The 14539-nt window shown below is 39.0% G+C and overlaps 1 protein-coding gene across 6 annotated transcripts in view; it reads left to right on the forward strand.

The window, feature by feature from the left end:
* Positions 1-1108: 1108 nt before the first annotated feature.
* rad18 (RAD18 E3 ubiquitin protein ligase) overlaps positions 1109-14539 on the forward strand; it is a 66842-nt gene continuing 53411 nt past the window's right edge. For 2 of the 6 annotated variants that reach the window (XR_010811602.1, XM_066698093.1), the window contains exons 1-3: positions 2033-2605; positions 3111-3192; positions 3484-3545. Coding sequence is in view for 5 of the 6 variants with exons in the window: in XM_066698093.1 (XP_066554190.1) it covers positions 2162-2605; positions 3111-3192; positions 3484-3545 (588 nt within the window). In the remaining variant the exon portion in view is untranslated. Of the gene's footprint in view, positions 1301-2032; positions 2606-3110; positions 3193-3483; positions 3546-14539 lie in introns of those variants that run through there. The other 4 variants (XM_066698094.1, XM_066698091.1, XM_066698092.1 and 1 more) reach the window with 4 other exon arrangements.

Here is a 14539-nt window from a genome sequence, read left to right on the forward strand (position 1 = left end):
AAAAAATGCAATTCACTTTCAAATTTACTTTAATTAATTAACAAATGATGGTGATGCATGACTTTGTCCATGGGAGATTTTCTATTTATTTGTAATTTGCCCCCTGCCAAATGAGAGGAACAGATCAGAAATCAGAAACAGGAGAGACAAAGAAACCTTCACAGCTCCAGTTTGTAACTAAAAAACAAACATTTCCTTTAGCTCTATGTGAAAAGCAAAGTGATTTCCAAACATGACACTATGTCCAGGAGAGGGGTTGGCAATGAGGTAAAACAAAACACCAACTGAGAGATAAACATTACAAAATAAGGGGTATCATATTATTTACATTTGATCTTTTATTATTATGGAATTATTTGAACACTAAACTGAGAAAATATGAACATTTGTGTGCGGCTTAAATATTTAAATATAAGCTTTAAATCTGGAACCTGGCCCTTTCATGTATGTATGTTAAGATTATATATGTATCTTCAGTAAGTCCTATAAAACAAAATGTCATATGATCAATTGCTTGTTTCAGTCAAAACAGATGACAGGAAAATGACATTCAACACCAGGAGCTTTTTTTTCTTTTGTCTTGTGCTGGGATGTCCTCTCTCTTTAATACTTACACTGCTTCTAAACAAAGTGTTCTCCAATATTATGTGCATGGTATGTTTCTGGATGAGTTACAAGGAAAAACAATGATTTATGTACACACAGAATATAAAACTTTACATGCATATGTAAATCCTACAGGCGTTGAAACAAGTCTAATTCCGTATAGATGGAAACAATATTTTTTCCTTCAAATGGCTCAGGGTCGATGTAATGCCAGACTATGACTGCCTGTCTGAATAACGCGGAAAAAAGTGTCCGGTGGCAAAAAAGGGCAGAGCACCTGACACATTATCAATTCCCCGTTAATCTTTTAACTTGCATACATGCCCTTTTTGTTTCGATATACATTACAATTAAGTGGTCGTATGGAAAACGGACTGGGTATCTTAAAAACACACACACACACACATTTACAATTCGTCTAACGCCCACTGCGGATTGACTACACACAAGACGCAATACAGAAGCGAACGGAAGTGTTAGTTGTTACGGCGGAAGTGATTCTCAATCATACGTCGTACGTCACTTCAGTGCGCGGGAGTGTTGAATAAATGTACCGGGTTGAAAAGTTCTTTCTGGGATTAGTATTATTTAAAAACAAACCCGAAAGAGAAAATATTTGTAAATATTAACCGCTTCTACAATGTCACAGTTCTTTATTGAACCGGACATTCCTCCAATCCTGACTCATCTTAAAGTAAGTGCTAGCAGATGGTGTGCATACAGCCTTTGTGTTGAACATGTACGGTATTTGTGTGTAATTGAAAACGACGTTGAATGTGTTTTGCGGGAATAGATTGTCAAACAACAAGAACAGCAGCAGTAACAATACTAATAGGCAATACGATTATAATGAGAAGCTCAATTAAGGTTGGACTCATTAGGTTCACAGATAAGAGTCCACACTTTAGAATTGCATATTAGATAATCGCAAAACAAACAAGCAAGCAGCTGGTGCCGTTTTTAAAAAGCATTGTTTTTGATTGAAGCATGATTCGGTTAAATTAATCAATGTGTATTTGTATAGCGCGCTTTCCAGACTGGTAAACCTACAACAAACGTACAGCATGACTGTAAATGCATATGGTTTTTTTGCTAGAGATACAATCCACTCCTTAGAATTGCATATCGGATAAATGCATCGCAAGCAGCTGGTCCCGCTTTGAAATGCATTGTTTTTACAATGGAAACATGCTTCAGTAATGCATATTTTGGATTAGTGCATAAAAGCTACGTGGACTCATTGACTAATGCACAATGCATTTTACGTCTGATAAATGCATAACATACTGTCCACTACAGTATTGTCAATATTCTGTGCGCTTGTATAGGATAAAGAGGGATTTATTCTTATTATAATTATTAGTGGTAGTAGTAACGATATTAGTACTATTTCTTTACTTTTTATTTTTTGATTGTTATAGGCTATAATGTCAGTGTCGATGCCATAGTGACCTTGGTTTCCCAATTGTATTTGTCTTGCCAATAAAGTTCATTTTGAATTCAGCAATTCCCGCTTACTTAGTCATTCAATAGCGGGAAATACAGTATAAGGAAAATGGCTAAGAGAACCTGTAAAACGCTGACATTAGCTGAGCGTGTCGATGTGTTGAAAAGGCTAGATGCCAAGGAAAGCCAGACGTCCATTGCTTCCAGCTTAGGGGTTAATCAGAGCGCAATTTCGAGAATACACAAAAACAAGGAGAAGATCCTGGATTGTTGGAGAAATAATTCCAATCCCGAGCGGAAGCGCAGACGAGCAGGTAGAGCAGAGGATGTGGAGACGTCTTTGCTGAATTGGTTTAGTCAAGCTAGAAGGGGGCAGATGCCAGTGAGTGGGCCACTGCTGATGGAGAAAGCCGGTCAGTTGGCACATGGACTCGGAATGACTGATTTTAAAGCCTCCGGTGGGTGGCTTGAAAGATGGAAAGCACGCAATAATATAAGGTTCAAGAAGCCACATGGAGAGCGGCGAGACGCGGACGCCTTCAGTGCCGAGCTTGTAAGCAAAATGGCCCGCAGTTCCTGATTCATAATGTTAGGCTTTTGTCGCAGCCCTCTGTGCATTGTACTGGCGATTAATCTGATCTAGACGAGTCATGTACGCGTAGACTTATCGACTTTGTAGTATATTTGATATATAACTTGCTCCGGATTAATGCATACTCCTGTGCATACCGCCACCACTGCTCCAAGCCTATGCATTTATCCAGAGTCAATTTGCAGTTGAATAAAGCCGACCAGTTAAGGTGCCAGTTTAGTTGGAGTCTATTGATATCCAATTTGCAAGATGGTGTGTGAAGAACCTGCACATCACATTTTAAATCTGTTTTAAATATCTACGTGTAATGAAAAAATATGAATCGTCCTTTTGCCCATTGTATTCCATTTAGTGTATTGCTCAGCCATAATTATGTGAGATTAAATATGAATTACACGTTCCTGTAACCTTTTACGTATTGCATGGTGTGACATGCACGATTAATATGATTTACTTTCCTTTTTAGAACATGGACACCTTGCTTAGGTGTCCAATCTGCTTTGATTACCTGAATATTTCAATGATGGCTCAGCACTGTTCCCACAACTGTAAGTAGCCTGCACGTTAAATCTGGAATGTATGTATTTATTTTGTAGAAAGTGCCATAGTTTGATATTATTGCAGTTCAAGGTTTTCATTAATTTTATTGAAAATGTGTCATTGAGCATATAGCCTAAGGCAAGATTGTGTAGAAGGAAGGACATGTGTTTGTGTCTAACATACAAACTCAGGAGGGAAAGGGTCAAATCAATTATTTGATCATGCTGCAGCAGAAAACATTCAATTTAAAAAAAAGTCTTACACTATGTTATGGTAATGTTTTTTTAATTTATTTTTAGTTTGTTCTCTGTGCATACGGAAATTTCTGTCCTACAAATTGCAGTGTCCAGTATGTAATTTGGTAAGTATGTGATTTTTTTTCTTCTTTCTTTCCCCAAATTTGTTTTTGTAAGCACTCACAAATTGTAAGTGCTATAATCTGTGTATGCAGTGACATTCTGATTTCAATGAAAATGTAGCCATGTGTGCTAATTTGACATGTTACATTCTCATTATTGGTAAACAACAAGTGTCCCATTAAAATAAGAAATACAGCAAGATAGATTTACTGTATATTATAAATATATTTCCCTATTATTATTTATTATTATTATTATTATTATTATTATTATTGTCATTTGGCTGATGCTCTTATCCAGGGCGACTTACATTTGTACCCATTTATACAGCTGGGCATTTTACTGGAGCAATCTAAGTGAAGCACCTTGCTCAAGGGTACAACAGCACTGCCCACCTGGGATTTGAACCCACAACCTTCTAGTCATGAGTCCCTAACCACTACTCCACAGTGCTGCCTATGTTTGTCATTTCAAGATAAACAGACATAAGGCTTTCTTGTTCTTAACCCTTTCAGGCACAGTGGTTACTGGGTGAAACCACATATTCTGTTCTCTCTCCTTAATTAGCATTGTTGTTTAAAGAGGGAACTATTGCATTTTATACTAATGTGTACTGTACTCAAGGGGAGAGTAAAAGATGTAGCACACAGGAAGTGATAAAATCCCTTTAGAGCCTCTGGGAAGTTGAGTCCCCATACATGGTGAGGGTGCTCCTTAAAAAATGCTTACCACTTGATCCAGGTTGGTTTTTATACATGTATTTATCATTTGCATTATAGATAACATACTCCAGATTAGGACTTTACCAAATATAATGTGAACAATAAAAATATAACAATTTTATAAGGTGAAAACCAGGTGGTTTTACACAGTAACCACCATGCATGTAGAACCCAATTTTTATTAGCTAATTTCCTGTATGTAGAATTAGGGATATAACAGTATATATCTGCACTTCAAATGTTATTTCAGTTTCATACATATACATAATAAATAATAAAATAAGTGCTGAGGAGGTAGCAAGACTAATTCCAACATTCCAACAGATTATTCATCATGTAGTGACAGTGAAACAGAGGCTGTCGATTAGAGGAGTTGCTTCTAACTGCACTGAGGTTGTTAGTGGGGTTCCAGGGGGATCAATACTAGGGCCTTTGCTTTTTCTAACCTATATTAATGATCTGGACTATGGGATAATTAGCAAACTTGGCTCAGCAGATACAATCTTGGCAGCACAGGCTATTCAAAGGGACTTAAATAATATTCAGTTGACATCTGGCAGATGAAATTCAATGTGGACAAGTGCAAGGTAATACATGCAGGTAACAAAAATGTCCACTATAATTACACTATGGGAGGAACAGAACTAGATGAAGTACTGCATGAGAAAGACCTAGGAGTATATGTGGACTCCTCACTTTCTCCATCCAAACAATGTGGGGAAGCAATGAAAGAGATGAGTACAATGGTTTGAATGGCCTCCTCTGATTTGTAAACTTGTAAAAGTGGTAGCAGTGATGAGGATATGGAAAGGTTTGAGGAAGACCACGGAATAGATTAATATGATGACAGTGATGGAGATCAGTAGAGTGACCAGGGCAGTGACGGAGAACAAGGCAGTCATGAGAATGAGCAGAGTATGAATGTGACTTGGTCAGGGCCAAGGTCCAAAAGATTGAGGAGAGAAGATTGTCTGGTGAGAGAAGAGCATGCCAGTCTCGGGCCCTGCGGTATAAACCTCCTATACCAGTTGAAAAACAGTCTGGGAATGCTCACCTGCCACGGCAAAGCAAATCAAGATGCTGCACTGAATGTAGCACTAAGAAGTAGCCCCATTGGACAACATGGATATCTGCTGAGTGCAATGTGGGATTGTGCATGAACCAGAGCAAGAACTGCTTTTTTGTCTATCACAAAAAATGAAAAAAAGCTAAAGAATTAATGGAAGTAACTGATTAAATGAGCACAGCACAGATTACGGTGCTGCAATAGCCCCTTAATTCACAGTGGCTACAGGGAGAAACCACCTCAGAACTGACCATTGACCTTGACCCTAACCAAAATGACCCCAAGCTTACCTTAGTTTGATTATTTGTCTCTCATTTATCTCAATGAATTAACATTTTTGAAAACATTTGTGTGTGTGTGCCTGAAAAGGTTTTAAAGAATTAACATACATGGTATCTGGAGAAGCACTGTCTACACGCAGAAATGTTTTATTTATTTTTAGGGCTGTCTGCGATGGTTTGAAGGTTTGTTAATTTCTCAGGACCTAAGAAGGTTCATCACATGATATCCACAGTGATTCACCTTGATTAGCAGTAGTCTAGGACTGCTCTTCCTAGAATAACATTAAGTAGTCCTTGACTGCTAATTTGGGTCTGTGAAACCAACCCTTGAAGTTCTATTATTTGAGATCATGGATGAGGTACTGGTATGTGTTATGTTATATGTGTTTACAATACGAAGCATCAAATATGTGTTTTTAAACACTTTGATATTTTTTGTAATTAGAAACATTTTATATTATCAGGTTTTATTAATCATTCATAATGTAATCAACTTATAATGATTACATAGTCAAAGCAGAATTTAAAATCAATATCCAATTATATTAAAAACTGGTTAATTATGCAATTTAGCATTTTCAAAGGTGCACTCATTTTTGCCTGGTTATTTAGAATTGTATTAATGAATGTACCCTGCAAGCAAGTGTTTGCACATTGACCATCTAAGAGATTGTCATTCCACATAAATCAACGTTAGCATTGCATTTAATATTCCCTAATGCAAGATTGAAAGAAGATTTGATATGGTGTGCTATGCAGGAATTGCAGCTGATATTAATGTCTCATTTGTCTCAAGGCCCGCGGGCCGAATACGTCCCCCCAATGGTTTTAAAACGGCCCCTGTAAAGGTGGTGTATCATTAGGCCCACAGCAGCTTGTGAATGAGGAAATAGTGTGTGAAAACTACAAATCCCTTCAGCCATTGCGAATGTCATTGGCGCGAGGTAGGGTTTTAACAGCCAATCATAAGCTGAATTACTTTCCACGTTTCTGTTCAATCTGCAATAAACTGAGCTCAAAATGTCCAAGAAAAGAAAAATCGACAAGGTAGAGTGTTTCAGGAAAGGCGGGTGTAGGAATATCTGTTTGTGGAGCAGAGTTTAAAACCTGTAGGCTGTATGCCTCGGTGTAAGGAACGTTTAGCCGTGATGAAAGAGTTAAATCTACCGCAGCACTAAGAGACTAAACACAAAGAGAAGTATGGATGTTTGGAGAAAGAAAAGGCTGCAAAAAGTGCCTGAATTAAAACAAGTCTTGAACTACAGCAAACCATGTTCAAAAGGTCAAAAACAGAGAGCGATGCTGCTGTATCCCGAGAAATTGCAAAAACGTCAAGGTGTTTCTCTGACGGTGCTTTTTTTTGAAGAACTGTATGCTTTAAAGTCAGCGATGTAGTGTGTCCAGACAAAAAGCATTTGCAGATGTAGAGAGTAGATGATTTAGCTGCTAATCTCAGACCAGCTAGCCGTAAAGCAAGTAATTTCACTTCATACTCGCCTGCTGTTGACAGAGCACTGACATAACGAACACGGCCCAGTTATCTGTTTTTATCCGGGGGGTAAATTCAGATCAAAATGTTCACGAAGAGCTTTTGGATGTTGTAGCTAATGCACGGCTCCACCGCAGCAAATGACAGAATTCAGCAAATTGAGAGATGCGTGAACCGAGTTAAGCTGCCGTGGGAGAAATGAGTGGGTCTGAGCACAGAGCAGCGCCTGCGCAGTTTGCTGAGAAAACAGGTCTGCTTGCTAGGATGCAAAAAAATTTAAAAAAAACGGTCAGTGTCCCGGGACAATTTATCACTGCATTGTACACCAGGAAGCATTGTGTGGGAAGGTGCTCAGTGTTCCTACGGGTGCTTGAAATCCTTGAAAATGCTTGAATTTGAACGTGGTATTTTCAAGGTTGTGAAAGTGCTTGCATTTTGAATAACGTAATTGAAAGTGCTGGAATTTTGTGAATATATATATTTTAAAATTAGCTAATCACTGTCATAATAAATCGGCAATATGATTAAATGAATTAACATTGAGATATAACTACAGTTGATTGCTCTATGCCATAAAATTGTCGATAAAATTGAATATAAACTGTGCTACTGGTTTACAAGAAAAAGATTCAAGTTTTCACTATGGGGGAGTTATGCCTAAGTGTGGCGGGGTGATTTAGCTGTCCCGTCTTTTTAGGGGTCCGCTTACCACTATTTACCTCTGATGGATGGAGTGCGACAGGATCTTGGTCCCCGCCCCCAACACAATTCGTCTCTATACACCTGTATGTCTATGCATAAGTATATGCCTATCCTGCATATATTGAACAACAGTTAGTTTAAACTCTTGAATTTGGCAAGATTCAGGTCAGGATTTATACTCACGGTGACCACCTGACTAGACAACAGTGGCATGAACAGAAAGGATGATTTTCAGACCAGCAGTCCCTCCCTTCCCCAAATCTTACAGGATAGTCGAGACGCCCCTACTCCGAGATAAGCACACATTTACACTTTAAAGCTCTATTTGAACTTCCTTGGACTACAGTGCATCCGGGAAGTATTCACAGCGCTTCACTTTTTCCACATTGTGTTATGTTACAGCCTTATGCCAAAATGGATTAAATTCATTATTTTTCTCAAAATTCTACAAACACTACCCCATAATGACAATGTGAAAGAGGTTTGTTTGAAATCTTTGCAAATGTATTAAAAATAAAAAACAAAAAAAGCACATGTACATAAGTATTCACAGCCTTTGCCATGACACTCAAAATTGAGCTCAGGTGCATCCTGTTTCCGCTGATCATCCTTGAGATGTTTCTACAACTTGATTACAGTCCACCTGTGGTAAATTCAGTTGATTGGACATGATTTGGAAAGGCACACACCTGTCTATATAAGGTCCCACAGTTAACAGTGCATGTCAGAACACAAACCAAGCCATGAAGTCCAAGGAATTGTCTGTAGACCTCCGAGACAGGATTGTATCGAGGCACAGATCTGGGGAAGGGTACAGAAAAATGTCTGCAGCATTGAAGGTCCCAATGAGCACAGTGGCCTCCATCATCCGTAAATGGAAGAAGTTTGGAACCACCAGGACTCTTCCTAGAGCTGGCCGCCCGGCCAAACTGAGCGATCGGGGTAGAAGGGCCTTAGTCAGGGAGGTGACCAAGAACCCGATGGTCACACTGACAGAGCTCCAGCGTGTCTCTGTGGAGAGAGGAGAACCTTCCAGAAGAACAACCATCTCTGCAGCACTCCACCAATCAGGCCTGTATGGTAGAGTGGCCAGACGGAAGCCACTCCTCAGTAAAAGGCACATGACAACCCGTCTGGAGTTTGCCAAAAGGCACCTGAAGGACTCTCAGACCATGAGAAACAAAATTCTCTGGTCTGATGAAACAAAGATTGAACTCTTTGGCCTGAATGACAAGCGTCATGTCTGGAGGAAACCAGGCACCGCTCATCACCTGGCCAATACCATCCCTACAGTGAAGCACGGTGGTGGCAGCATCATGCTGTGGGGATGTTTTTCAGCGGCAGGAACTGGGAGACTAGTCAGGATCGAGGAAAAGATGAATGCAGCAATGTACAGAGACATCCTTGATGAAAACCTGCTCCAGAGTGCTCTGGACCTCAGATTGGGGAGAAGGTTTATCTTCCAACAGGACAATGACCCTAAGCACACAGCCAAGATAACAAAAGAGTGGCTACAGGACAACTCTGTGAATGTCCTTGAGTGGCCCAGCCAGAGCCCAGACTTGAACCCGATTGAACATCTCTGGAGAGATCTGAAAATGGCTGTGCACCGACGCTCCCCATCCAACCTGATGGAGCTTGAGAGGTCCTGCAAAGAAGAATGGGAGAAACTGCCCAAAAATAGGTGTGCCAAGCTTGTAGCATCATACTCAAAAACACTTGAGGCTGTAATTGGTGCCAAAGGTGCTTCAATAAAGTATTGAACAAAGGCTGTGAATACTTATGTACATGTGCTTTTTTTGTTTTTTATATTTAATAAATTTGCAAAGATTTCAAACAAACTTCTTTCACGTTGTCATTATGGGGTATTATTTGTAGAATTTTGAGGAAAATAATGAATTTAATCCATTTTGGAATAAGGCTGTAACATAACACAATGTAGAAAAAGTGAAGCGCTGTGAACACTTTCCGGATGCACTGTATTTATTATAGCACTTTACTTGAATTACACAAAATAGAAGAATAAGGTTAGTTGAGATTTCGAATGTAACACAATTGACTCCCTTTCCCAGTCTTAATGATCCTTGTACAGACCAATACAAAAATGACATTCACCTTTCAGTAAGTTTTTTCTTCAAAACAGTACATTGTTTCGTTTATCAGAAAAAAAATAATAATAATTACCTTGACTTTCCTCAATTACCAAAACAATCATACCACAGGTTTAATTCTGTAATTCACAGTGCCTAAGCAGTAACGTCTGAATCTTCTGTACCTCTAATTATTACCATTTTTTCGAAACACACAAAAAAATACAGAATACCAGTAAGGATACCGTTTAGTTACTTCAAAGGTTTTCCAGCCAGGATCCAAGATGAGCCAGAGGATTGTCACAGGGTTGGCAGTGTGATACCGACGTGTTGTACTGCAGCTCCTCCATTAACCGATCTGTCCGAGCGCAACCCCGATGAGCATAAACGGCACACGACTTTTAAACGTTGCAGTACAATTACAGATTGCACGCCGATAAGTGACCTTTCGGCCAGTGTGCTTAAAAAAATTATTAAAATCCACTTTGCTGAATAAGTGCGTACTCACTTTGTTTCTTAACTTTTCTCTTCACAAAGCTTCTCTGGTAAAGACTCACGGTTCTGACAGGACCTGTGCCATCCTCAGTCCTTAGTTTTCAACCACAAAAAACAGTCTTCTGTAAAAAAAACTGCAGTCCTCTCTCCCTCTAGCCATGTTCTCCGTTAAGCCGCTTAGTTCAGCCTGGGTCCACCCATAACCGTCTCTTAAAAAACAGTAAATAGACCAAAACCTTGTGAATGACAGTTGAGTACAATCCACAAAACAGCAAACGTTTTCTTAAAAAAAACAAAAAACAACAAAAAAAAAAAACGTACGTATTATTTTTTCAGCACGCTTACATCCAAAAATGCTCCCCTCTGAATGGCTAGCAACTGAGGAAATCCTTGCGATTTAATTGAACGGCTGAGTTATCAATCAACACAGAACCTGCTAGAACTTTAGAGCAATAAAAACCCTTTTTATATCCTCCACATAAGGTAAACTGCAGGGAATTGTCCATAATTTCTAGACGTGAATGGCCACTGTAGGCATGTATTTGATGGTATGCTGACGGGCTGTGCGATATGACGGTATATATCGTGTGACGATAGAAAAACGTATATCGTTTCATATTATGCTCTATCGTTTATTTCGTTGTGTCGCAAATCTCATTCTTTTACGGCAATATTTTTGGTCATTTGGACGCTTTCCGTTCTCCCCGGTTTTTCCACACGTGTCGGATGCAGGTAAGAAATGTGCATCAGACCCACAGACAGACATGGAGGAGAGTGAACTGACACAGAATAACCAACATAACCAGAAGACGCACGTTTCTAAACTCGATCTGCAAGCACCCATATGCGATCGCACCCCCCTCCCCCACTAATTTAGATAAATTTGTATAATTTGTATAAAATTAAAGAATAATAAAGTTTGTTTGCCTTTTAATAAATTGGAAATCATTGCAAACAGATGCAGAAAGTTACATTAAGATGGTGAAGTAGTTTTTATTATTAATAATATAAATATTTATTATTAACACGTGTTGTACCGGTAAGCAGAATCGAGACGCGACGGTCAGAGGAGAAATGTCTCTGTCTAGCAGATGTTAAATGCGCCACTATAAACCCGGCTGTGGTAAATCTACCTGGATCTATACCATTTTACACATAATAGTAATCTCACTGTAATGTGTTGCATTCTGCATATATTTACCATGACCGCATGCATGCGGTATTTGTTAGTTTTGCATATTTAATGATTAAAGACATACTTGTAGCTTTAATGTCTTTGGTCTTATTTTGTAGCATGATTCGATAAAAACAAGAAATATCGAGATATATAGCGTATCGCCCAGACGTCTAAAAATATCGAGGTATGATTTGAAGTCGTATCACCCAGCCCTGCGGACAGCTCCTGTTTCTGTGCGCGGTCATGCGTCTGCGCACCAGCGTCACATGCGCGCACGGCACTCTGCCCGCGCTGTCGAGAGTGAGGTTTCAATTAAGTTACTTAACTTTTCTTTGTGTATTATTAAGACCAAAGAAAATCAGTGTATAGTTTTTCTACAAGCATATAATAATTGTGCTTGTGTATTTCAATAATCAATGTAAATTAGACAACATAAACATATAAAAGTACTAGAATATGACAGAATAAGCCTTTATTTTTCAGACATGCACAACCTCAACCAAGAGACAGAATAATATAATAACTGTTGCATATGTGTATTCAATTGATCATTGTACACGAAATACAGTCAATAAACATTGATTTAATTAGTTAAATTACTAGAAAGATAGATCGATAGAATATGCTTTTTCAGAACAACCGCAACAAAACAAGAAAGAGACGCCGATACCTTCGCAGGGGAGGAGTGTCATTCAGCACTGGCACAAGCAAAAACAAACTAAACAGTTTATAAAATTAGTTAATCGCTTAACCCTAGCAGAAACAAAACAATTTGTCCAGTACAAGGTATTTACAATAAATATATATATATATATATATATATATATATAGCCGATATGTAGACATGTTGATGGTTTAGTATTCGTATTCAATTATGAAAATGTGTAATTCCATTTAAAAAAAACAAGAAAACATAGACTAGCAGATACTAATGCAAAGTATTTATAGCTGAGGGAGATTCCATAACATAAAGACCGTCAACGTGTACTAGGTTAAGGTTACAGGAACTTATACTTGGTTGTTTTGAAGAGAATAAACATGATGATGTTTTGACAGTAAGTGAGCATACTGAATATACATGGATTGACTTGTAGAACTTTGTTATGCTCTACTTTACATTCGTTGAATGTACATGGAAGTTCAATAAAAAAAAGTATTGATTTTAAGTTTGCATGTTTAAAACGATTGTCACTAAAGCTTTAATTCAAACTGAAGTTACAGTGTACTGGTGTTCACTAATTTTGACTGATTGCAAGATTGATTTATATTGATTTAATATCAATCTGATTTAAGCCAGGTAACAACGCAATGCCAAGTGTACATGAAGGTTCTCATGAAACATTTTTGGTGTTACATCTTAATAACATCTAATAGTGTGGTGAAATTTTAGTTTAATGTGCTTAGTTCAATGCAGAAAAGTGTGCATTTTAGATGAGAAGGTGTAGTTTACCAAGGCTGCGAGGTGCTGGAAAAGCTTTGACCGTGCACCTTGAAAGTACATGAAAAGTGCTTGGATTTGACTTTTGAAAAGCTGTATGAACCCTGGTGCTGAATATGGATCATGTAATGCACAAGGCGACATAAACTGTACATTTGATCAGGGGTAGAGGTTAAATCGCCACCAATTCCAGGCATTCCTTGAGGAGCTTAATGTTGAATGTGGTGATTTGCCTTATCACACACAAGTGCGCTGGCTGAGTCGGGGCATAGTACTCGTAATGTGTTTTGAGCAACAGGGAGAAATCGGACTTTTTCTGCAAAACAAAAGGAGACAATCCAAGCTCTCGATGATAGCTGGCTGTGCGATCTTGCATTTCTATGTGATGTTACTGAGCATTTTAAGACCTTAAACGTGAAGCTAAAGGGCAGTAAATGGGTCATAAGAGATGTATGACAGTGTAAAGCATTTCAGCTTAAATTACCTTTATGGGAGAAGCAAATGCAGCAAGGAAACCTTTTCCATTTCCCGACTTGCCAAGCCATCTCTAACTCTCTCACAAACGTCACTATTTCAAGCGCTGGATTCGCTGATAAACTGAACTTGTTGTGTAAAGAATTTGAGTGCTGATTCTCAGATTTTTACAAACAGCAGTTCATTTTCCAGCTTTTCTCCAACCCGTTTGGTGTTGATGTGAACACTGCTCCAGAGCACATCTAGATGGAACTGATCGAGTAGCAATGCAATGACACACTGAAGGCGAAGTTCAGTTCCGTTGGCGCTGCAGAGTTTTACCCCTTATAACCAGTCACGGTACCACAGACCTGCCTGCACGCTGCAACAAGTCCTCTCGGTGTGTGGAAGCACATACCTGTGCGAACAGCTGTTTCACTGATGAAGCTCAACAAATCCCCCCCAAAGATCACGACTGAATGACAGGCATCTACAGTGAGGGAAAAAAGTATTTGATCCCCTGCTGATTTTGTACGTTTGCCCACTGACAAAGAAATGATCAGTCTATAATTTGAATGGTAGGTGTATTTTAACAGTGAGAGACAGAATAACAACAAAACAATCCAAAAAAACACATTTCAAAAAAGTTATAAATTGATTTGCATGTTAATGAGGGAAATAAGTATTTGACCCCTTCGACTTAGTACTTGGTGGCAAAACCCTTGTTGGCAATCACAGAGGTCAGACGTTTCTTGTAGTTGGCCACCAGGTTTGCACACATCTCAGGAGGGATTTTGTCCCACTCCTCTTTGCAGATCCTCTCCAAGTCATTAAGGGTTCGAGGCTGACGATTGGTAACTCGAACCTTCAGCTCCCTCCACAGATTTTCTATGGGATTAAGGTCTGGAGACTGGCTAGGCCACTCCAGGACCTTAATGTGCTTCTTCTTGAGCCACTGCCTTGGCTGTGTGTTTTGGGTCATTGTCATGCTGGAATACCCATCCACGACCCATTTTCAATGCCCTGGCTGAGGGAAGGAGGTTCTCACCCAAGATTTGACGGTACATGGCCCTGTCCATCGTC

Source organism: Amia ocellicauda, chromosome 3, assembly GCF_036373705.1.
Source record: "Amia ocellicauda isolate fAmiCal2 chromosome 3, fAmiCal2.hap1, whole genome shotgun sequence".
Lineage (NCBI taxonomy): Eukaryota > Metazoa > Chordata > Actinopteri > Amiiformes > Amiidae > Amia > Amia ocellicauda.